The following is a 24,305-nucleotide window of genomic DNA, read 5'->3' as shown; positions in this document are numbered from 1 at the left end:
TGCTTGAAGACAAAAGTGTTTATTTTGGTGAGCCATTAAGGTTGGAATAAATAATGTGTGCAAGTGTTTATTCTTCCCTTTGCCTCAGGCAGATCAAATAAATAAATAGGAGGCAACAGGTTACTACCGTCACAAAAAATAAAAAAAAAGAAACAAACAAAAAACCCAAAACAAAAACAACTGGTAGGGGGAATTTGGTCCCATCCAAGTTGAATTTCCACCAGTGTCATGCCCTCCCCTTTGGGTCTGTCTGTCTCTCTCTCTATCTATCCCACTCTTTCCATCTCCTGTGCACAGTATTGGATTTGTAGTGCATTCCTTTGTAAGCCTGTCTGAGATGAACCGGACTGCTCGCCTGGTTAGGTAAGTGCTGTGGAACGTTAACCCCCCGGGAGCCGTAGCACCAGACTGGGCACAGTGTGGCCTTCACAGTCTCTAGAGAACCCCCCCACCCCACCCCAACCACAGTGCCAGGGAGTCAGCTCAGTATCCTTGGCTAGCTTTTTTTTTCTTTTCTTTTTTTTTTTTTTTTTTTAAAAATAATGTAGTAAACAAAACAAAAAAGGTAGAAAAACATTAATACCTGCAAAAGGAGCAAAAGTTTGGTGTTGCTGTGAAAAACTGAAGCGACACAACCCCTCCCCAAATAACTCTTTTGTTCAACATCAGGGCTTTTAGCATTAAACAAAAAATTAACCCCCCCCCCCTTTTTTTTTTTAATGTACAGGCCAAATAAAGTATATAAAAAAGAATAAAATTAAGAACACGTAAGCCAGTGCGAGTCCAGTTGTATGGTCCCTGTCGGGTCTTTAAATTAGTACAAGCACTGAGCAGGCCTACTAAACCAGTAGTGAGGAGAGTGTGTGGGGCCCAGGAGGGCATGGTGTTCCTGAAACAAGCAGAGCCATGCAGCCAGGTGTGGGGCGGGGCAGCAGGCGGGGCAGTGCGTCAGGGGGTGGGGCTGAGGTGTGAGTGCCTAGTTGAGGGAGGGGGATCTCTCGGTGGTCCACAGCAGCTCTACGTAGGGCCACTTGGTCTGGAGGCAGCGTTTGATGGGGGTGTCGTCCGTGCGCACCATGGGGTCTTCGAAGCCGAGAACGAGGGCGGTGCCCTCAACGTAACTCACCTACGAGAGAGAGAGAGAGAGAGAGAGAGAGATCAGTACAGTCAGGATTGGGTGAACACAGCCTGTGGTTACTGATGTGCTGTAATTGTAAGTGTGGAGCAAGGGGCACTGTTGAAGAACGGTGTCTCATTAGAGGACTTGGCCTCCGGTGATGACATCATAAGACCCGAGGCTCTCGATGGCTTCCATATGGGGGCCCTTAGAGCCAGAGTGGAATCTGCCCTGTCTACTGTATCACGGTGACCAGGAGTACTACCGGTGTGTGTGTGTGTGTGTGAGATTAACCGGTGCTTCATAGCTGAAAAGCATCATGAGTGTTTGCGTGTGTTTACATTTACACTGACTACATTAAAAACATATGAGTACATTTGAGTTCACATGCATACGTGGAATGCCTTACATGCAACATCACAAAAGACCATATGTATATGTAACCTGTCCTGTACATTGTGTCATGGCGTGTCTGCGTGTCACCTCCGAATTTCATGGTGATGGCTGACCGGGGGGAGGGGGGTCTCCATGGTCCACTGTGAAGTCCGGGGCAAGGACATGCATGGAATCCACCCCCCACCCCCCCGCCCCAGACTCAAGGACTCAGATCCTGTTCAACTGGGAACAATCTAAATCATTCTGACCGATTTAACTTCACCAAACAGACAGCGAACACATTTTACTAAGAGTGTAATTACTAACATACTTAGGTGGGGAAAATGGACCCTTCGTGTATAACCAAAGCTGGCAAAACTAGCTGACACTCCCGGCCCAAGTCTGCCTGTAGGGCCACAGGACTTCCCCTAGTGGTGGATGCGAGCCCGTGGCTTGCTTTGCGATGCCACTTGGCCGATCATGGGGGACTCCTGTGGGTTCCTGGCTGCCCTCTCCCTGACCCTTCGCGGGTCTCCCTGCTTGTGCGTCTTCGTCCGCTCTCTGGCTTCCGGTTAACTGCCCATTAAAACAAATAAACATAAACAAACAAACAAACAAATAAATAAAGGCGACGGTGCCTCCCGGGTCCGAGGCAGCCCGGACCTGCCAAAGGGATTCGGCGAGGCGGGAGTCTGTCAGCAGCCGAGGGGGAAACCGTGCGGGGGGCGGGGGGTGGGCGGCGGACACCTCCCCCTTCGTTCGCTTTTTACACGCCGTGTTAAAAGGAAGGTTAGAATACTGCCCCCCTGCCAAAATGGGCTTGACATGATGGAGGAAGGGCTGATCGCGGACATGGGCATCGCCGTTGCCATCTCTTTAGGAGGCGGAGACTGCAGGTCAAGGGTCAAATCTATGGCTGGGGACTGTCAGGAGTTCTCTGCTCTGAAGCACCGAGTCTTCCGCTTCCTGCATGAACATGCTTGTCCTGGTTGTGTGTGCGGATCTCCATCTGGTCAGTGCTGGATTTAGTTAAAACGAACTGAGGCAGCGTTTACTCTCACCGAGAGCGAATGAAGCGTCTCAGAGAGCTGCGCAGATTTCACGCGTTGCGGGAGCTTTAGTGTGGTGTGTAGACAGCTGTTAGCCGGAGTCATAATTGGCCCAGCTGTGTGTTTGGCTACGGGTCCCTTCTACAAGTAAGGCATGCCGTTTGGTCTGGAGGCAAACAGAGACGTGTGCTGGGCGGCCGTGTGTTAACAAGAGTCAGTTCAAGACACACCGGCCAGTCAGCCTATTGGGGTTGGCAGGTGCTGAAAAAGTTTGTGACCCCCGACCCCGACCCCCCCACACCAGGAGCCTCCAACATCCACTGCCACGGTCCATCGTGACCGAGCGTCCACGAATCCCCCACCAAGCGAGGGAACGTTATCCTTGGCATGCGCCCGACTCCTGGGCACCTGAGATATTGCAGCGTGAGTTCTGAGAAGTGCGACTTCCCACCGCGGAACCAAACGGAACGGCGGCCATGGCCACGGAGACCCTTGTTACGGCAGCTGGGCGCTTTCATTTGCTAGAGGAAACACAGCTGTCTCGGACTTTGACCGATTTTTCTCCTGCGGTCTTCATTTCGGTTGAGCTGAAATAACGTGGGCCGGAGCTCGTGACAGATGCGTCTGGAACGTGCACCTTTCGAGTTTCTTTGGGGGGGGGGGGGGGGGGGGGGGGGGACACGGCCAGGGTCTGAACGTGAAGCAGGGCCCCCGTGTTTGGCGCTCCTGAAAAGCAGCAACACTGCTCCGGCCATTCAGAGGATCTGGACACGGTTAAAGGCTAGCAGTGCGGAAAGCTCCACAACAGAGACTGTCTGCTTCACTCGCTCACCAGAGAACCAAGGACCCCGAGTGCGCGCGCACGTCTCAGACTGAACGCTGCCACATTAGGAATCTAGGACGGTCAATCTCTCGCACTTCCTCTGGAAGTCAAAGGTGACTGTTGGAGACAAAGGTTACTTGATGGACACACACACGGACACGCCAGGCAATGTGCATTTGCGTGTGCGTTTCTCCTACTCTCAGGTTGCCATGTGTTAATGCTATTTGCGTCTTTAGAGGGACGTGTATGGAAAACGGGAAATGGCTCACTGCACCAGGCAGGGGAGGGGAACCACTTAGCTACCGGTGACAGTAAAACCCAGGCCAGATGAGGATCCCAGCCTGCACGACACCCACACTCCCACTTTTGGGACATAAATTAGCAATATGTAGAACATGCTTGCGTCATTGTAGAGTAGGGATTAGGGGCTTTGTGACTGAGTTCCAGATCTTTTAAGGACAGCCAACCTTAATTAAAGGCTGAAATAAACACACCATTCTGGACCACCAGTGCGGAGGAGTAGCTGAGTTATTAATTACTGAACTACTGATCTATCCACATTTCTACTCAATGGCTTGTGATACAGTGCAACCGATTCTACGTAAATCTCGGAAATTAAGGAATTAAATTACTTCGCACACTGCGGATGTAATTTGATCAAAATTGTTTTCTTTCTCTCCTTCTTGAAGCTGGTCAAGTTTGGTTCAAATTTGAGATGGCAGTTTTAATAGCTTTTATCTTGCATTCAAGCCAGTGGTCTGCTGGGAAGGCCTTTGATTACAGTTTAATGATTAGGGCCCGCGGAGGTCAGCGGCGTAGCGAAGGGATCGGATGGTGGCGTCCGAGGCAGGCAGAGGCAAGTCAGTGCCATAACCGCAGTCGGCGTGTCGTGGATGAGACGGGATAACGGCGTCTGGTACCAACCTGCAGGGTTACGCGGCTGGTAGAAAGCACTGGTGTGTAGGCATTGGAGAATAATGTGTGTGGGTGGGTGTATATGTCCATGGCATGTTACCTTCTCGTCGTGGTTGGACTGCTTCAGGCCGTTATAATGATACACAGGAAATGAGTCTGGAATCCCCGTGTCCTGCAATGGTAAGAAGGCACGTGAGAGTGTGTGTGTGTGTGTGTGTGTGTGTGTGTGTGTGTGTGTGTGTGTGTGTGGTGCACTTTTTTGTTAGGACTGAAGGATGATCTGATTTCATACTAAATTTGCAATTTAAAAAGGACACAGTTTGCAAATGTGTTGTTTCAGAGATGAGAAAACATTGGCAGGGGAAATCATTTGTGTCTTTCGGTAACCACCAAACGAGAAACAAAAATGGAAAGTGTAAGATTCTCTCATTCCAGTTCTCTCACTACTTGTACCGTGATCTACAATGTTGTACCGTTTAACATCTGTTACGCGTCTATAATCTTGCATTTAATGATTATTTAAGATGCTGATTACTGTGCTCTCATAAAGGAAACCGTTTCCCCTCTTGTTCTGGGTGGAGACTGAAGCTCCACTACACATCCAGAATGCCCACATCTGCTTCTCTGCTCCAAAACACGGCTGGAGCGCCTCTGTTGCCCGAGCGATGGCTCAAAGCTATTGCGGTGGAAACGGCGCGGCTGTAACGGGGAGCTCCAAACCAGCATGCGGTCGGAGGGGTGGATGACCACGGGGTTCCACGCGTGGCCGCTACAAGAGGCGTCTGATACTCCCTGCCATGAACACACTCCTCTGTCTAGTCCCCTACACCGTCTGCTTGGGTGTGTATGCCTGAAAAACAGTTAGAAGGATTGATCTGATGCTAGATGGAGGTTTCCAATGTAATCCCCTAAAGCCCTTATTAAAAAAAAACAAAAAAAACACACACCTTCCTATCCTATTCCCACCCATTAAAGACATGAGGACACGCAGGGCCAAGGGAACAGTGACAGAATCCTCCTGTTTAGTCAGTATTGCGCAGCTGTTACAGTTACAGCCTTAATCACTTTCAGCAGCTTGGTGATGTGTCTGTGTGTGTGTGTGTGTGTGTGTGTGTGTGTGTGGGGGGGGGGGGGGGTGATGAGTGACAGTGAGTCTCTCTCTGGGTCTGGGGTACCTGATCAGGGAAGAACTCGAGCAGGAATGGTCCCAGCAGAACTATTCCCAGACCCTCAGGATCCAGTTTACTCTTCATCAGATTCACGCTGTTTAGACAGAAACAGGACCGAGAGCCTATGTGCGCGCACGTGAGAAACAAAGACCATTGCATGCACACCTTTCAACTCGTCAAACAACAGACCCGTATGTCTGGCGTGTGCAATGTCTAGGCTGTGTAATGTCAGTGTTTATTCTTAAGTGCTCTCTTTAGGCACGGAGGTGTGTGCGCCTGCATGCACGCGCACAGAGACATGATGTAGTGAACGATGTTCAGGAATTGTGTGCCAAAGCCTAAATTTAACCATGAGTAATGCCTGGAATCTCACTATTATTATGGCAAAAATAAGCCTGCTGTGTGAGGAACAGAAAAGGAGATTTCCTTTTTAAGGGAATAAGGAGTGCAATTCTACCACACACACACACACACACACACACACACACACACACACACACACACACACACACACACACACACACACACACACACACACACACACACACACACACACACACACACACACACACACACACACACACACACACCATGAATAAAATATCATACTGATAAAGGCCAAGCTTGTTATTCAGGCATGTATGGTTCTAGAAACAATAACCTCAGTAACCGGTGTCACATTCTCATGGTCTATGGTGATCACTCTCATTTTCATGTTCCTAACAGTAGTGCGTGTCAGGGTCCGGACAGACCGTGTTTTGGTAAAGCCCAGGGGTCGGATGATTTTTATGATGCTGTGCATTGTTTGTGCAGTCTGACTTCACTAAATCATCATTTTCTAAAATTATATCCCTTGTGAGGACTGATTCTTGACTCAAAACACTCCCTTGCTTGGTTCCTGGTAGAGGGGTGGACTTGTGCACACACACACACACACACACACACACACACACACACACACACTTACTACTCGGGCTCGGAGACGAGATCTAAAGCCTTCATCACGTCCTCTAGCAGCGTGTCTGGAATGAAGCCGTTATCTGGGGAAGGGGGGTAGATATTAGTCCCACTGCTGGGGTAGCATGGAGACAGACCTGTAAGGTAACAACCCACGGTCACTCCTAAGCCATGCAGCCGGAGACCACACGCACACGAAGAGCAAACCAAGTGAACTCAAGCACACAATGCATGTTTCATAGCCTCCTGCCTCAAAACATAACCCCTACACCACCTGCCTTCAGTGTACAGAGCACCGTGTTGTCCAGATTGAGAGGCTGATGGAGAGGGAGAGAGAGAGAGAGAGAGAGAGAGGAGAACAGGCACGTGGTCATCCATGTTTTCAGCTGTGAGTGTGTGTAACAATATAACGTAGGCAAGCTTTACATATTTGGCTTCCGAAATTATTTTCGTCTGCCTGCAATATGTGGGCAAAACATCCCCCCCCCCCCCAAACTATGGGCGGCATGTCGTCGAGGTCTGCGTGCGCACGTAGCCCACTCCAGCAGATAAGCACGGCGCCCTAACGCGTTTCCAACAGCCTCTCAGTCACACTGGATCTGCGGCCCTGCCTGGCAGCCTGCCCTGCCTTACAGGCATCACTTGACTACTTGACCTCTAGTTATTACTGTAGTAAATTTGTGGAGTTGGCGGTGGTCCGCACAGACGTATGCGTGAACATTTAATTCCTGCTGGAGGCGTCCTCTGCTGGGTGTGCGTCTGTGCAGTCCGGCTAAATAAATCCTCTTTTACTTAACGTTTCCGGGTAGGAGCGTGTTAAGTGTGTGCATGCGCACAAGAGGGATGCAAGAATGTTGTTTACCATTTGAGACATTCCGTCTTTGACAAGCCGTTGAGACCGAAATCGTTCCGGGTTTAACTCGCAAACGTGCATGCACGCACGCATGCACTTATCGTGATCAGAACGAGCCAAAGGCCCACCGTGGTTTAAGAGTGTGTGTAAGTAGGCAGGGGCAGTGGTTTTAGGAGGAAGGTTAAAGGTCTCTTCCACCCCCATCATTCAGTTCGACTTCTGCCTGTGCACACATCCCTCCACAGGGAGCTCCTGTACCGAGGCCTTTACTACCGCCAGCCATAAATAACCAGAACTACCAGAGAGCGTGCGACCTCCACTCACCAAGATCCCCAAACCAGATACCGACAGGGCATGGCCTGTCCTTCCCAGGAGGCGGGGTAAGACGATCATCGGACCGGACGGAGCGCTTTCCGAGGGACGGGTGGTGAACCATCGGGGGTGGGGGTTTAGCGCTGGAGACCCCACAGCCATTGTTGGTACTCTGTCTGTCTGGACAAGCCATTCCATTTGGCTTGGGAGTTACATGACATGTGAGCTACACGAGGCGCTGGACGACCCCCCCACCACCGCCAAAAGCATGGTACTGTGAAGCTGAGGTACAGGACCTCGCTGAACACAGGCGCCACGCTCGGGAGAAGAGGATCGGGGTGGCTGGAAGGAATGTGTGAAAACTTTGGATGAACACACAGATGATGAAGGACCTGGATGGACCAGCTGTAACGTTTGGGGTGGCAAGAATGTGCAACACTATGTAATTATGTTTAGGGAAAGTGTGTGTGTGTGTGTGTGTGTGTGTGTGTGTGTGTGTGTGTGTGAGAGAGAGAGTAGTAGCAACACACACAGTGCTGGCTCTTCTCTCTATTCAGTACACCACAGAGCAAGCAAACCAATAAGATTCTCCTTCCTGTGTGCTGCTGCCCTCAGGCTGTATCGTCCAACCTCCGCCCATCCAACCGTATGACCTGCCCCCCTGGGCTATCTTGGTTCACTGTCTATTGTTCTTCCTCTCCAAAACACAAACCAACAGTGCAGTGGGGGGGGGTTTGGGGAAATGTCCTTTGCAATAGCATTACCTTCCGGGTCAAAGGTCTGGAACACTCTCCTGGCCTGTTCTGATGGCGATTCGGGGGCTACCAGAGACATCTCCTACACACACAGACAGACAGAGAGACACACATTAAGCTGCAAAACTCAACAATTCAACACTGGCCACTGTCAGCTGGTAAGTGAACTGCTCAGCTCTGTCACTGTTTAATCTTTCTGATTAATGTCATCTGCATGAGACACGAGCCAAGCTTCCCTCCAAAGAGATCTGGTGAGTTACGATGCATTTACGCACAAAAATAACAACATCTTATGAATGGTAGTCAGAGGACCCATGAAACATCTCTCGCACGACAGACACAAGAGGCCGAGTTTTGCGGTCATAGCCGCTCTGGGAGGCAACGGGAAACTGCCGTGGCCCTCCGCGGCCCGACACACACGTTCGTTCATGCGAGCCCTAGCCTCCGTGTGACACACAGGGACGTGTGACAGGAAACAAAGCTTTGAGAGAGTTTCCACATGAACCAACCGATACAAGTCACCATAGGTTGACGTGTAGCAATACACAGAGTAAACTTACAGAACGCACCGTGCGCATGCGCCTGTGTGTGGCGCCAGGGAGCAATAATTAAGTACTGTGTGTGAGCTTGAAATCAACAATAGGAACATATGGAGTTGATGCAGGCACAGTGCATGTACGTGTTTGTTTTTCGGTCTTCAGCAGCTTAGCCGAAGATAAACTGAAGATAATTCGACCAAACTGTTGTCACATCTGCAATCAAGACTCAAAGCACTCAACTCCTCGAAACCAACCCCCCCCCCCCCACCAAAAGAAATCTGATTATTAGCATGCAAGCCACTCGTGCGGTGTGCATGTTCAGAATTACACTGTCCTATCACTGTTCCGTCCACAGCAGTGTGCTGCATGTTCATGTTTATTGCAGGTGGGAGACTGATGTAATTCTGTAGAGATCTGGGTGGAGTGTAATGGGGTTGGCCCTGAACCGTGTGTGTGTGTTTTTATTTTATTTTTTTTAGATAGATAGATAGAGAGAGAGAGAGAGAGAGAGAGAGAGAGAGAGAGAGAGAGAGAGAGAGAGCCTGGTAGGCCTTCCGCAGGCCTGGGTTCAGTTTTGGCCCCCCCGAGCTGCACCGCGCAACCCTCTGCTGGTCTACAATATATTTCTCTGGGTGCTGTGTGTAATGTGATCTCAGTGCAGGAAACAATGCTGACCTCACAACAACCCACCCCGAGTCTCACTTCCCCGCTCCCCAAAACACACACACACGCACACACACAGAGACAAAATTAATTATTAGAGGGAGAGCCTGAAGATTACAGGGTTACTGCATTCCCATGGTCACCAGGGTGACAGTACATGAGGTTGCTCGTAGGCCAGCGGCAAAGGAAAACACTGACGACTCCAACTACTGAATATTACGTCGCGCACGCCATCACTGACCAATCAGGATTGAATCCTCCCCGGCGAGATCGACTCTCCCAGTGGCCAGCCGCAGTTTGTCTAATTACGGCACGTTTCCATCCCCGCGGTCACGTCCTGAAGGCGAGACCCGCGGGGTGAAGGTAGACGGCGGACGCACGAGCGCGCGCACGCGCGAGAACGAAAATAAACAGGGTGCGTGTGTGCTCTCCCAGCATGGGTTCAGTGAGACATTCACAAACAGCTGCTAATGTTTCATAAAGAAAATATACTAATATACAACACAAACTCGGGAGAAGAAAGGAGGAGGAACTGCAAAGTAACGAAAATAAATGAGACGAAAAGAGGAGACTGCGGACCAGCTGGAAGATGTTCCCCAAAAGCGCGCGCGCGCGCGCACACACCTCCCTATACTCAGGAGAACAGCGGGCACTTAAAATGAAATAAATGAATGTCTTGTTTGAGGCCAGCTGTGAAAGTGAACTCTCATTCTCCCGAAAAGATATGTTAGTTTTAAAACGTCCGTAAAATCACGCAGCTCGTGGGTGAACATTCCAAGTGGAATAAAGACGGAGAGAAAGAATGCAAGAAAAGGGGGAAGTAGAGAGGACAAGAAAACCAACAACTTGGATGCATTATGGGTATATGAGTGTGTGACAGACCGACGGTCTCTCTCGACATTTCGGGGAAAGCCTGCTCCACCAGCCGAACTCCATTTGCTCACACTCAGCCTGTGAAACATCGCAGACAGACCGAGCAAATGGTTTAGGTTACCTCTGGATTTCTGTGAAAAACGGGGGATACTAAATCAGGACGCATTCATTTACTTGGAGTTTAGTCAAATCTGCTATGAATGTTTCATAAAAAACAACCCCAAAATTCCGTGGCGCTCTCCCAGGTCTTGTGAGGATGTAGTACCGCAGTGCTCCACGTTGGCTGTAGCGGTGCGGTAATTTAACGTTCGCGTACGCGGCCGCGCTAGGGCGCTTCCTCCCATGCGCCGTCGCAGCGGCGGCGGGGATCGGGGTTGTAAATTCTGCGTTCCCTCCTAAGCGATCGCCTTCACACTTGGCGCTGCCTCGTCTGAACGCGAGAAGCAAGCCTTTATTCAGAACGGACCGGTTGGGAAAACTCCGGTTTATCTTTCCCATTTCATAACCCTCTCAACTGAGCAGCCTGTGGTCGGATCGTGTCCGGCAAACCTGGGAAAAAAGGCTTCAAAACAGCCCATTTCAACCACGAATTAAACGCAGTGTGGAGATACTGAATTCTACCATTCCAGATTAGTTTTTTCTTCAAATCCCCTACAATGTACCATAAAATGACCAACGAAAAGTACTGTTAAAAAAGACACACACACACACACACACACACACACACACACACACACACACACACACACACACAAAAAAAAAAAAAAAAAAAAAAAGTTCTCTTCCACTCCTGTTTACACAAACACTCCAAAACACCACAACCAGACCTTTAATCAACCCTGCAGAGTCAGCATTAACACACACACGAATTACAGAGTGCTGAACCAGGGCCTCAGGGTAGGATGGTGCCAGCCAAGCAGAAAAGTGCCAGATGTGGACAGAGACAGACCTGCAGAGCGGTTGGACTGCGACAGACCTGCAGACAGACTGTGCTATAGGGAAACACAGGCATCCTAGACAGTCAACGCACCATCCTCTACTACACTGAAGAATTTACCATATGCGCACACACCCTGTCTTACACAGAAAGGCCATGTTACCTTGTCATGTTAAAGAGAAAAGCTTTCTGAAGCCTGTAATTAACCTGGTGTAGTCCATTTCTCTCACACACACACACACACACACACACACACAGACAGACTGAGTGAGCACACAGTTGAGTTGACTGTGAAAGGTGATGTATGTCTGAGAACACTAAAAGAGGAGGTTCAGACCAAGATCATAAATCATAAACAGCCTGAAGACAAATAAACAGTGCTGGGGCGGAGCCTTAGGGGTGTCACCAGGGGGAGGCATCCTAGTGGGGCAGGTTTAAGAAGGCACGGGGTAGCCTGTGCTCCGAGAACTGTACGTCTCACCACTTATCGGAAAGGGAGGTTGATGTTCCAAACTAAGAGTCTGGAGTCCATTATTTTACACACACACACACACACACACACACACACACACACACACACACACACACACACACACACACACACACAGGCAATAGGAACCGAGGGGCCACAGAAGCAGATCAGAGAGGTAGGAACCAAAGCCCAGCCAACACAATCTGATGACCGAGCCCCAGAAACACCCCCCCCCCCCAAAGGGTACACATGGTTTTACAAGACAACAACAACAACATGACAGAGGACCAAGAAAATGGAGGACTGGAGACAGACACACACAGACCCCTACCCTTTAATCACCTTGTATTGGGCACCTACGTGCAGAGACTTGAAAAAATAAAGGGAATGTAAAGAGCAAGTCAATAAGGTGGTCAAAGTGGTCACACACACACACACACACACACACACACACACACACACACACACACACACACACACACACGCCTGGCATCCATCAGAGTGGTCACAGACGGACACAGACAGGTCTGGCGTCCTTTACTGCTGTCTTCAGGCTGTCCTCGGCAGGAAATCTCAACAGACTTCAGACAGGCCAATGCAAAGCAGACCCAATACTGGCTTATATTTCCTAATACAAGCGTTCAAAGCAAAGCTCTTTGGTGATGTTTGTGCACAGGCGTGTGCAAGTTAGCCATAAAAGGTTAGTTAAAACAGTATGCATGACAACGCTTGATGCAAGATATGGCGTGTGCGCCCGACGGATTTAGCCTTTTCGACAGGTCTGTCATCCGCACGAGCTCCGGACCGTTTTGACACGATCCAGCGCTCATCATGACACGCTTTGGTTTTTTTTCCCCCCTCACGCCACTCTACCGTGTCGGGAACAGAAATCCTAAATGCGGTCTGGCGGCCAGCTCTGTGCATGCGCTCGACAGGGACGAGCTGAACTGGGCCTTAAGCTGAAAACGTACACGTACACACACACACACACAGCCTGATATTGCAGATCCGGGACAGTTGGACACAACTGTCCCCCACCCTTTGAGATGGTGTGACTCGGTAAGGCTTGATCTCAACGCCTGCCCCGTGGTCTCTGCCTCGGCGGGATCGCTGCCACGGTAACCCGACGCCTGGCCCGCTAACGGGAAAGCCAAACTCCATTATCGAGCGCTCGCTTTAGAACCTGGGACAAAAAGGGGCATCGCGGTCGGTGAGCCGGGCGGGGCGGTTGAGCATGAGAAAGCTCTGCTCCTTCTCGCTTTTGTCTCGCCTGTCCAGACACTGTCTCCCTCCCCTGTGTCACTTTCCGGGTCCGCAGGGACTCCGGCTGGGTTTGTTTGCCTGTTCTCCCAGAGTGCGGACCTGAGCTGAGAGAGGCGGCTGAAGAGACTATTGTTGGCCCTTAAGAGGGGATGTTGGGTGTTACAAGACCCTTGGGTGTAGGGGTGTGTGTGTGTGTGTGTGTGTGTGTGTGTGAGAGAGATGCTAATGCATTACAATGGAGTAAAGAAAGAGGGATCAATATCAATCTGTTACGCTGGGAAAAAGGGATAATACGACACCAACAGATCAGATACAAGCAAAGCAACGACTAATGATATGACAGGGGGCACACTGTCTCCTGGAGACCTGCAGTGCGTGTGAGGACAAGGTGCGCCCGTACACACACACACACACACACACACACACACACACACACACACACACACACACACACACACACACACACACACACACACACACACACACACACACACACACACACACACACACACACAGGGGAACTCTGCATCCATGTCCTGCTCTGCTCTTCAGTGGAGAGTGTGGGACTGCGCTCTCGGACTCTCCTCTCCCACATCCAATCAGGTGTTGACTGATGCGTCTCAGCCACAGAAATCATAGCCAAGATAGTGCTCAGTGTACCCGCCCGCCCGCCAATTTTATTGTGTGGCCTTCTTCTGAACATCCTTAGCTTTGAGCAGGGGACCATACAGCGGAAAAAGTGCTCCCCTTACACTCAGTGCAGTCTTTCTCCCCCGTCTGTGTGTGCGCGCGCGCGCATATACACAAGTGATCGCAGGAAACAGCATAGATCTAAACCTACCAAGAGAGATGAGTGGAGAGATGGTAAACTCATCTGAGAGAGATGGGATGGGAACCTCATCAAGCTTCAAAAGAGCAGATAGCATAAACCCCCAGTGGGGAGAGGAGACCTGGACACAGTGGTGCGGGGACTCAGAGCGGCACCATGACTACAGGCCTGCGTGTGCCCGCAAGCACGCGCGGCTGCGTATGTGCACATCTATGAGTCTGCATTTGCATTTGCACGCGAGTGCATGCATGTATGCAGGTCTGGAGTCTGCTGATAAACAGGAGGCCCCTGGCTCAGGACACACAGATCACATTACCCTGCATTATACGGCTATATTTACAATGCCATTGCGTTAAAAAGACCTATTCCATTACACACTGCCCTCAGGGTTTGTGTGTGTGTGTGTGTGTGTGTGTTTCATTCAGCCTTTGGACCTGCTCCATCTTTTTTCTAGCCAGATCATTCCTTTGGAGTCTAATGTCAGAGTGTGTGTGTGTGTGTGTGTGTCTCTCTCTCTTGGGACGTGTGTGAGAGGTCATTTGCGCATTGTCAGGTGCTTTGTGTGAGTAAATCAGATAAGAGTGGAACACAAGCCCCATTACAGGCTAAAAGCAGGAGGCACAGGAGTGACTGTCCACTAGGAGACTTAAACCCCGCCATTAACGAGGCTCTCGCGCTCTCCCTCACGTCCACATGCTCTCACCCGGTGCTCGTTGCCGTGGAGGCATGCCAGGACACGGCCCTTCCCCCGGCATAACCTGTCCCCCATCCTGGAGCGCCCAGCCGGCCGGTCCCGTCCGCACCCGACGCCCGAGAAGCGACGCGGGGTTCGGTCGTGAAAACCCAAGGCGAACGTTTCAGCCGCTCCTCCACCCGCGGCTCCGCACGGCCTCACGGGCTGGGCGAAGGGAGGTCGGATGTCAAGCCACCTGGTTTTAATTTGCCCCTCGTCCAACTCCTTCTCCTTTTCCACTCTGAAATAAACAGGCTAAAACCCTTAAAGAAAGAAAAAAAAAAAAAAAAAGCTCTTATCTTTTACGCATTCACAGGCAGCCTTTGAGGGGCCCGACACGGCAGTGGTGGGGTCCCAGGGAGGTCAGGGGGTCAGCGGGCGGGGGCTCAGTGGCTGCATCCCGGGGGGGGGGGGAATAACGCTTGCGAGGGCCTGTCTGGGGCCCCGGGACACGCCTGCGGGGGCTGAGGGTGGAGAGAGCCAGGTGGCCGGGGGGGGGGGGGGGGGGGGGTCTCGGAGCTCTCCAGGAAACCTGATCAGCTTTTCTAACGCCACAGTCCCAGAGCGGCTTGGCTAATGCCAAGCCTACACTCGCCAGCCGCTGCGAGTGGGTGTGGTGTGTGCGTCAGGTCTGACTACTTGAACATCAGGGCATGACCCTCAGGGTACAGGAAGCGAGCGAGCGAGACACCAGATGAAGATAAGGCACAGACAGTAATGGCCCACTAGACAGTAATTAACGCTTGCCGTCAATCTCTTTCCTCCAGGTGGAAATCTTTGACAAGAACATTTCCCCCTTTAACAAGGAGCAACACACACACACACACACACACACACACACACACACACACACACACACAGGGGAGAAGCGTGGGCTTGCCATGAACAAGCTGCTAGCTGCCAGCAACCCGCGAGAAGGGGCAGGACTGGTGGGTGAAGGAGGAGGTACAGACGTGCGCATGGACCTGCTCGCCGCTCCCTCAGCACCCGACCCCGCTACCACCACACAAACCAAGTCAGGCACACGCTGTCGTCTGCCTCGTCACATCCATTCCGCACGACCACAGTACAACGTGCCTTATAAGTCCAAAAACTCCCCCAGTCTGCCCTCATCTCCTCCGCTTTCTCTTACAAAAACAACGAGAACGCTGCATCTATTAGCAAGCACATTCCTGTGGCCTTCAGGACCATCACGTAAGGAAATGAGAGAGAGAGAGAGAGAGAGAGAGAGAGAGAGAGAACGCTGTGAATGAAATGAAGCGCTGTGGATGTGAGAGGAGGCGAATGTAAGGGAAAAACAGACTGGCATCTATCCCCCCCCCGACCTCTGTGGGTAGTTCGATAAAGCAGAGGAGAGAGAGAGCGAGAATGCGCACGCGGGTCCTTCTGGCCTCACCTTGCCGAAGAACACAGAGAGATGGGTCTCGCTGCCGAGGATCCATATAGGGAACTTTGGAGATTTGAGTAACGATCCAACCTGCGAAAGGAGAGGGAGAAAGGAGAGTGAGAAGAAGGGGGGGGGGCCCAACCTCCATAGCGATGATATGAGCACGGAGGCGTCTGTGCTCTGGAACAAGAGCTGCCACGACTGTTTCTTTGATTGGTGAGCTTAGTATCGGCCAAATGTTCAGTTGCGCGCACACACACAGACACCTGTATTATGTTGGTCCATGAGTTAATGTTTGGAATATGGAATCCAAGCTAATTTTGTACTGTGTTATATGGGCCCCATGTCCATTTGTGGCCAGTCTGGCGGTATTCTGTACGGAGGGGGGCAGTTTTTCTGGGTGGTTGGGCTTCAGCCCAGCTGGAGTAAGAGGCACCAGGCGAATGGAATGCCAGACTGCTGAACCGTTCAAGGTCGATACCCAGGATGTAGGCGTGAAGAAGAGGAGGAGGAGGAGGAAGATCTCAGTGTGTCCTCTGCGCATTTAAACCGCAAGATATGAACCGTACAAGCACGGAAAGGGCGGGCTCCTGTTTGCAAAAAAAGCAGACCATATAAAACCTGCAGAGTTCTGGGACGACTTCTGACGCAGAGGGAACAGGATTAATGTGGAGAAAGAGGAGGAGCTCTCGATCCACAGCATCCCAGCGGATTCCAAACACTCCAGGTATAAGTGTGTATTAACACTTCTATGCGCCTCGACCAGGGTCATGAACCACACTCAGGCGTCATATCCAAGAACAGCTCCCGGTTCCAAAATCACAATCCCGTTCCAAGGGGTGGCTTTTTTAATTATTATTTATTTTGTTTTCAAGGATTCAGCAGCTTGGGAGATGATATATGAGACACATTCTGCTGAATACTTCCATTTACGACAATCTCTCTGAACCGGGCCCAGGCTCCTGCAGGCTGGAATCCAACATCTCGGAACCACTCCAGTACCTCCATCACTCGACAGCTAGGCATTAAACCCCTTATACACACCCAACCCTCCCCCGGATCTGACCCGCCCCCATTCCACCCCTGTGGTTGATGGGTGAAAGACTTCACGGATATTCCGATGGAAGCTCGGATGCTGCTAAACATGAGGCGGATATTCCGATGGAAGCTCGGATGCTGCTAAACATGAGGCGCTACATTCCAGTGGTCCGGTGGTCCGGACGGAGTGGGGCTGCTTGTGTCCCACCACTGCACTGCAAGAGGTGCCGCTCCAAACAGAAGCAGCTCTCAAAACACACCGCTCTGCTTTCAACTTCCCAACGCTGTCCTCAGGTTATGACAACACGCTCAGGGGAGGGCAGGCAAAACCTGCGTGTGGGCCCCTGGACCCAGGCTCCCCAACCATCTCCTGGCAGAATATGGACAGCACCAAAACGAGACCAACAACGACTGAATGAGCAGAGGACAGCTTCAGCAGTTATATAGACACATTTCTGGTGGGAAAATCGGCGACTACGAGTGGACCGTTCCGGAACAGACTGGAACTAGGGATGTGGGAGTGATCTCTGGGCTATCCTCCAAACAAACAAAAAACAAAAACACGCACCACCCAAATGAACCAAAAGTACTCTTGGGAGCAAGTGTTTACGCTTACAAGACCAAACACTGGCTGTAATTGACATGGCATTGTACACCATTATATTCTACATACTACACTCCACTCTGGACATTACCTGTAGCGTACTACAGTCACTGCAGCGACGTACCTGGTTTACCCATTTGTCGGCTAGCCCTGGACCTTTTGCTTCAAACTTTGAGCAATAAAAGTTCAGCACGAAAGCTTTTTTTTTTTAATTTTTTTAAACCTTGCAGTACTTGAAATGCACATGCATATTCTACCTCACGAGCTATATGCCTTTTTTTGTTGTTGGAAGAAACGTTGGAAGTGGCCACACTGCATTGGGGGATGCCATACACCAAGATGGCTCTAGATGGATACTGGAAATTCTGGCCAGGGTTTTTGTCGCCATCGGGGTGTTTTTGGTATACTGGAAAAATTTGTCTTGGTCACATTTCTGTACACTACATACCAATTTGGCCACAGTGTGTATGAGTAGTTTATAGCATTATGAATTCAGCTACTGTCTCTGAAAGCCTGCCTAAGCTAGTCTGACTGGCAGCCTGGTCAGCACTGCTAATGACACGAAAGAGGGGACTTTTATTATGCTGTTTTTACTCAGTGTCTGCTAAGGAGGAAAAGTCACTTCTACTACAGGCAGTGTTCAGTATATTATGTTGCCATGGGAACGCATCTTTTCCCTCTAAATGTGATTAGGTCTGCCCCAGTCTTCCTCATTCACAAGAGTTTTTTTTATTTTTATTTTTTTAATTTAATATTATTTTTTTTAAAACGCCACTTTAGACAACCCAGAAATGATGGCGGTTTTAGAAGTTCTTTTATAGTAGGAGCGATGGCATGAGTGATTAAATTACTCATTTTTAACTGAGATTCAGCTCCTTCAAAATGACTCCTTTCATCTGGTATTTCCATTACTTTGGCTCTTGTGGTTGGACTACTGTGGAGGAATTTAATGTAATTTCATTTTGCAGTTCATATTGTAAAATTTGAGTTACCAAATTAACTGGAGGGCTTCGGTTCTCCAACACAGACTCTGGCACGCTGGGCTTCTGGGGATACAGTTCAGTTCTGACTGCAGTTTTATGTAAAACCCACAGCAGTTTAAGCGGAACATAATTCGAGAGAGTCCATCATCATCGTTAAGCAAATAAACATCATTATTTTTATTATTAGAACACGATTTGATCACCATCTAGTGGTGTATTTGTGCATGAAGATAAATGCATCATTTCTCCCCCTCTTCCTCTCTCCCTCTCTTCCTCTCCCTCGTGTGTGCTCACAAATGCAGCTCCCAACCACAACAAAGGCATGCAGCATGGAAGTGTGTGCTGGTGTGTACTGTACCGTGCAGTACCGCAGCGACTCCATTAGTGTCAGAAAGCCAACAGAAGCCTGCTCATGGATCCCATGGAGCTCTGGGAGGAATGAGAGCGAAGCAGACAGAGATCACCATCTACAGATGTAATGAAATGCTTGATCCATGTTCATTCAGTCAACAAGATATCACAGACCAACATACAAATAACCACCATTTGACATTTCAATCTGTAGCATAAACCTGCACAATTAACACACTGCAACGCAAACCTGTTCAATTAAGACACCTTAACACAACCACAAACCCAAACAACTAAGACACCTTAAATAATGGAGGTATATTATATGCAATGACAGACATTGGAGCTTGCCATGCACATAATCACATTACAGCCCCCTAGCGGTTAAACCTAAAACAGCAAGAGGAAACAAAAACAAACAAACATCCAGAAGGCAATGACAAAGCTCCACCAGGCGACATGCTTGGTCACGCACTTGCTGAAGGCAAAAAAGGTGGAGCGCGCGCTTACTCATTCCGGAGCATTCCCTGTCCCCGTCCCAGACGTTGGACACGGCATGTCCCGTCACCAGCAGGTTGATCAGGCTTTGACTTCAGGACGGGAGAGAAAGAGCACGATGGAAACAGTACTGTGAACCGGCACTCGTCGTGTGAGGATACAAGGCACGCCAGCAGACGCGGACCCCTCGCGGCTCGGTTACGGAGGGCCAAACGCACTTAACGCTGACCTCTAGTGGATGCGCTCGTGTTTGTACGTGTGCATTAAAATATGCAGACGAGCCCACTAGGGCCATTTCTAAACATATCTACTTATCTAACTATTAGACGTCTTAATTTTTCATTTGTTGTATGACGTGCGACATGATTTAAAGAACTAGTTTTCTTTCGCATTGCTTTGGTGTGCCGTGATGTCTTATATAGCGTGAAATCTCAGCGCCTGGGCGCGCCGTACCTGCCGTGACCGTACACAGGGTCGATGAGGGGCTCGGTCGAGTCCTCGATCTCGTTCTTTATGTTCTCGATACCCTGAGAAGAGTGTCAGACAGTCAGAGCACCATAAGAGCCACCGTAACTCGCTGCGGGTTGCTTCCAGAGAGCAGCTCTGCTTTTGGCGAAAGTGAAAACATGAGTCAGTAATAAGGTGTCAAAGTGTAGAGGGTTGCGTGTCCTGTTCGGGATTCCCTCTTGGAGGCGATTGTGGGACACCACTTTTTTTTTTTTTTTCGACTGATGCTTCAGTGTTATTAAAAGATGATTCAGGTTTTTAAAAGAGCCACGCCCAAGTTAGGTGGACACGTCAAAGTTGTAAGTCGAGGGTACATTTACCTTTGTAAGTATGACAGAGTACAGGAACAGCAGGACGCCAAATTTATTCCTCCAGGTGTCGTACAGCGAGAGCACGGATTCCTTTAGCTCGGCGACAGTCTTCAGCGTCCTTTTACTGGACACAAACATACCGACGCACATACAGAGTTTTGGACTTTACGTTTTTGACCTTCACATCAATGTAACCACAGTTCAAATCCTCAGTATGGTCTTCAACGCTTAAAAGACGCATTATATGAACAAAGACAGGAGACACACAGCATAAAGGTTTGGAAATACTGCTCGTACCCAAGAGATAATTCCTTAAGATGACAAATGTTTCCCTCCTAAAAGACGGCTCAAAGAACGGCCTGTGTGAGGCGTGTCAGCGTGAGGTAAAGCGTGTTAACACCGTTTGTAGCCTGTGGAGTCAGTCATTCTCTGGGTGTAGCTTTGTGCGGTATATTCGTGGTAGAGTTAATAGTGAGCACTTACTGTACCATGCTGTGAAATCTCTCAAAGCCAAGCTCCTCAGCAGCCAAAGCAGCTACACACACACACACACACACACACACACACACACACACACACACACACACACACACACACACACATTACACTGAATTCCATTAGATGACACAAAGTCAGTATATTAAGATTTTGATTTTCTGACTGTTCTTCTGTGAAAGCCTGGTCTTGCACTGTGGGGTTTCTAGACAGCACACAGACTGTGCTGAGCACTTTAGAATCCACGCCATGCAGACTTACATGCACTTACTAGTGATCATTAAGACAAAGAGACCATTTGAGTTATGTTCTCAAGAGGGGTGCTAAATCGTCACTTTACTATGAAATATTACACCAACTGGAACTTTACACAATTACCAACGGTTTTTAAAATCTGCCTTATGTATTTACAGGCAATAACATTACCAAATGTAGGAGATTTTTCCTAGATGGTTTTTATAATACATAAATAACCCAGTCCCATGTCTGGACGCTAAGCTGGTATTTCAGAGGACCACGCCGTAGTGCTTAGGGTGGGTACACTGTGAACGGTGCTGGGAGGCAGGGCATGCTGGGAGCTCAGACCCTCACTAGGCAGCTGCTGCTGGGCGTCGGCGGGCCGGCTGGATTCCGGCTCCGGGGGGCTGTCCGGGATGTCTGTGACGTCCGACGACCCCTTGCCGCGAGCCCACGTGGCCAGGCAGAAGCTGGCGCCCCGGCCTCCGCACGCCGACTCCAGGATCTCGGCGAGAGTGGAGCAGAGGGCTGTGCGCTGCTCCTCCTCTGAGCAGACAGACAGAAGAGTGCACATCATCGCGTGCACCCCACCACTGCTAGAAAGCTAGGCAGCTGAATGTCGTGCTGTTAGTCTTTGTAAGAGGTTCGCACAGGGCAACATTCTATTCCAGTATTAGCCACATACCTTGAGTTGTGATGGCACTGCTCCTTTGCATTTACTGGTAAATGCTCCCTTGCATTTACTGTCAAACTGCATGTCATTGCTCTCTACCAGCACAGTGTAGAGAGCAATGATAAAGTTCCTTCCATCTGTCCATCCATATTTATGGCATTTAGCTGCTGCTTTTATCCAGAGTGACTTAGAATAATGACTGAATACAACTTGAGCAAATGAGGTTTAAGGGTCTTGCTCAGTAGACCAACACTGGCCACTTGACAGTGGTGGGCCTGAAGTGGCAAATCTTCTAATTACAAGTTGAATACCTTAACCACTGAGTGGGTTAGATACATCCATCCATTGGAGAGGTGAGAGAAAAAGAACCACTAAACTCTTCTGTAAGGTGTTGTGTTTTGTAGATATGTGAACAGTGCTGTAGCAAACACCCTATATATTCTTGTTCTTTATATATATGCATTTACACTCTTCCCATTCTCAACACTGCATCGCATGTCGCTGGTCTGAATAGAGCCCCGCCTTCCATTATAGTCACACCTGGAGTGATGTGCAGAAGTACATACCTGAGACATCTCTCCAGTTTGAGCTCTCTCTGTTGAACAAGATGTTTTTGAGCAGGAATGCCTGAGGAGGAAAAACGGTTTTGGAGAAGGAGTGCCAATATGAAACCACAATTCACACTGTAACCATCATCGTATGACATCCTATCCCCACATTTCCTATTGAGGCAAATGAGTGTTAAATAATGTGTATAAAGTCACAATGTTTGGCTGCTATCATCATTTATTACAAAACTTTAACATTAACAACTTTAGCAATAGTAAACCATGAAAATAATCTAAAAATATTGAAGTGATTAATACCATTATTGGATCACTACTCTGCTACATTTGAAGTGATTTTTGTTGAAGACCCATAATCCACCTGGAGGGGACTATGACGAGCTAGATATTTTATTTTATATATATATATATATATATATATATATATATATATATATATATATATATATATATATATATATAGTATGGTGAAATTGTCTTCTGTAGACAATCCCTTATCCCATTAGCTAAATATGATTAAAATTGAATAATGATGGTTCCTTACAGTACATACTCCAAGCAAGAGACAGACACGTTAAATTAAAAGGCATTTGCTATATTCCAGTAAAAACGGCATATGATTTAACGGTAAGCTGACAAGCATAAAAAGTACCTGCACAGGTGCGATGACAGCACATGGTCCCCCTTCAAACTGTTCCAGTGCACTGCGTTCCGTCTCACTGAAAACAAAGCCTGCAAAAAGGAAACACACAGACACACACAAAAACCAAAAACGGTTACTAATCGGTTCACATTGTCACAGTTCGCTTCTAGGTCAATCCCCTCGCTGGTGAGCTACTGACGCTGCAGTTCTAGCGAGGTCCATCACTAAGCACACACACTCTCGCCCAGCTAACCTCCGCGCTAGAGATAACGCTGCAGTGTTTACCCCGAACACCTTGCGTAGTTAGTGAAGTGCGGTCCCACCAATCCGAAACATCTTAAGAGACTGTTTCACGTCTGGTTGCTGAGAAAGTGTCAAGTTTATGGGTCACTGCTGACAACCACAGCGTCGATTAGCCCGGAGCTTGGGGGTGCGTTTACCTTGGGTCCACCTGCGGAAGAGAGATGCCGACACGCCGGTCGACTGTTTCCCCCATACTAGATCCACAACGTCTCTGTTCAAGTCCGACATTTCAGTTTCCCTTGGTTTTCTTCTTGCACAATTTCGATCCGCGCATACATACAAGCAAACTCGTTCCGTGAGCTAGTTAGCTAGCCACCGACCGCAGCTACGACATGCAATGCAGTCCGCACGTTAAGCTAAACAGGCAGCGGCTTTCAGATCCGCCACTCTGGTGACATCGGCCACCGAAATCTCACTTAGCCAGGCGGCTGTTACGCTGAGCCTGATTACTGACAATAAGTGCTCGTAGGTCTGTTTCAGTTTGTCGCACAGCCAGCTAAGCTATGCAAGCTAGAAGACTAGCTGGTTAGCCAGCGTTAGCTGGGTACACGGTTACTGCTGTATAACGCCGCTTGTACGCACAGTCCGATGCTGCTAGCTAGCCTAGCCTTCGCTAACTAAATGAATAATGGCTAACGCAGCTAGCCAGCCTTAGCTAGTTAACTGTGTTTGCGCTCACAGTGCGTCAAACTGTAGCGCAGCTAACGAATTTTCGCTAGGTAGATTCGCGAAGTGCTATTTGTGTAAGATAACCGAACTAATCCATCAATCCGCAGGTAGCGAGCTTAACGCTAAATGAACGAGTCAGCTAAACTGAGCACTGTAGTGCAAAACAAAACCGCCGTGCTAATCGTTTCCTCCTTGTGTAAATAAATCCAATAATATAGATTTGCCGATAGCAAAACATTTGGTTTGCAAACTAGCTAAACCTACCCATATCTAAAAAAAAAATAAAAAGCGAAAACGATTTAGGCAGTTTTTTTGTCCAAAACAAATGTGCCAAGTGTTTGGTTGGCTGGCTAGCTGGCTAGCTAGCTATACCAGTCATTTTAGCTAAGCCACCCGCTCAGTTTAT

General features: G+C 49.2%; 1 protein-coding gene across 4 annotated transcripts; it reads right to left on the bottom strand.

Moving 5' to 3' along the window:
- mindy3 (MINDY lysine 48 deubiquitinase 3) lies at positions 1-24,305 on the bottom strand. Of its 4 annotated transcripts, none has more exons than XM_027010801.2 (15): positions 23,368-24,305; positions 22,937-23,016; positions 22,285-22,345; positions 21,394-21,591; positions 20,797-20,848; positions 20,323-20,437; positions 19,949-20,022; positions 19,508-19,587; positions 19,005-19,075; positions 16,031-16,111; positions 8,335-8,407; positions 6,416-6,488; positions 5,455-5,542; positions 4,380-4,451; positions 1-1,126 (listed from the first exon to the last, which is right to left on the bottom strand). In XM_027010801.2, exons 1-15 carry the CDS (start codon positions 23,456-23,458, stop codon positions 977-979), a joined length of 1,359 nt encoding a protein of 452 aa, XP_026866602.2. In that variant the 5' UTR covers positions 23,459-24,305; the 3' UTR covers positions 1-976. The 4 variants fall into 4 exon arrangements, with proteins under 4 accessions (XP_026866602.2, XP_026866601.2, XP_035382278.1 ...); XM_027010800.2 differs by having other exon boundaries at positions 21,400-21,591; XM_035526385.1 differs by lacking the exon at positions 20,797-20,848 and having other exon boundaries at positions 21,400-21,591; positions 23,368-23,460.

Source organism: Electrophorus electricus, chromosome 5 (genome assembly GCF_013358815.1).
Source record: "Electrophorus electricus isolate fEleEle1 chromosome 5, fEleEle1.pri, whole genome shotgun sequence".
In the NCBI taxonomy this organism is placed as follows: domain Eukaryota; kingdom Metazoa; phylum Chordata; class Actinopteri; order Gymnotiformes; family Gymnotidae; genus Electrophorus; species Electrophorus electricus.
Note: the sequence above shows the minus strand (reverse complement) of the source record. Positions and strands in the feature narration are given on the sequence as shown.

Bases quoted from the DNA above. Each gene is read 5' to 3' on its own strand.
- mindy3 (XM_027010801.2), bottom strand. From the start codon at position 23,458: ATGTCGGACTTGAACAGAGACGTTGTGGATCTAGTATGGGGGAAACAG. The intron at 23,017-23,367 runs GTAAACGCACCC...TCCTTTTTGCAG, and splicing joins CTTCCGCAGGTGGACCCAAG to GCTTTGTTTTCAGTGAGACG. The intron at 19,588-19,948 runs GTACGGCGCGCC...CCCGTCCTGAAG, and splicing joins CCTGTGTACGGTCACGGCAG to TCAAAGCCTGATCAACCTGC.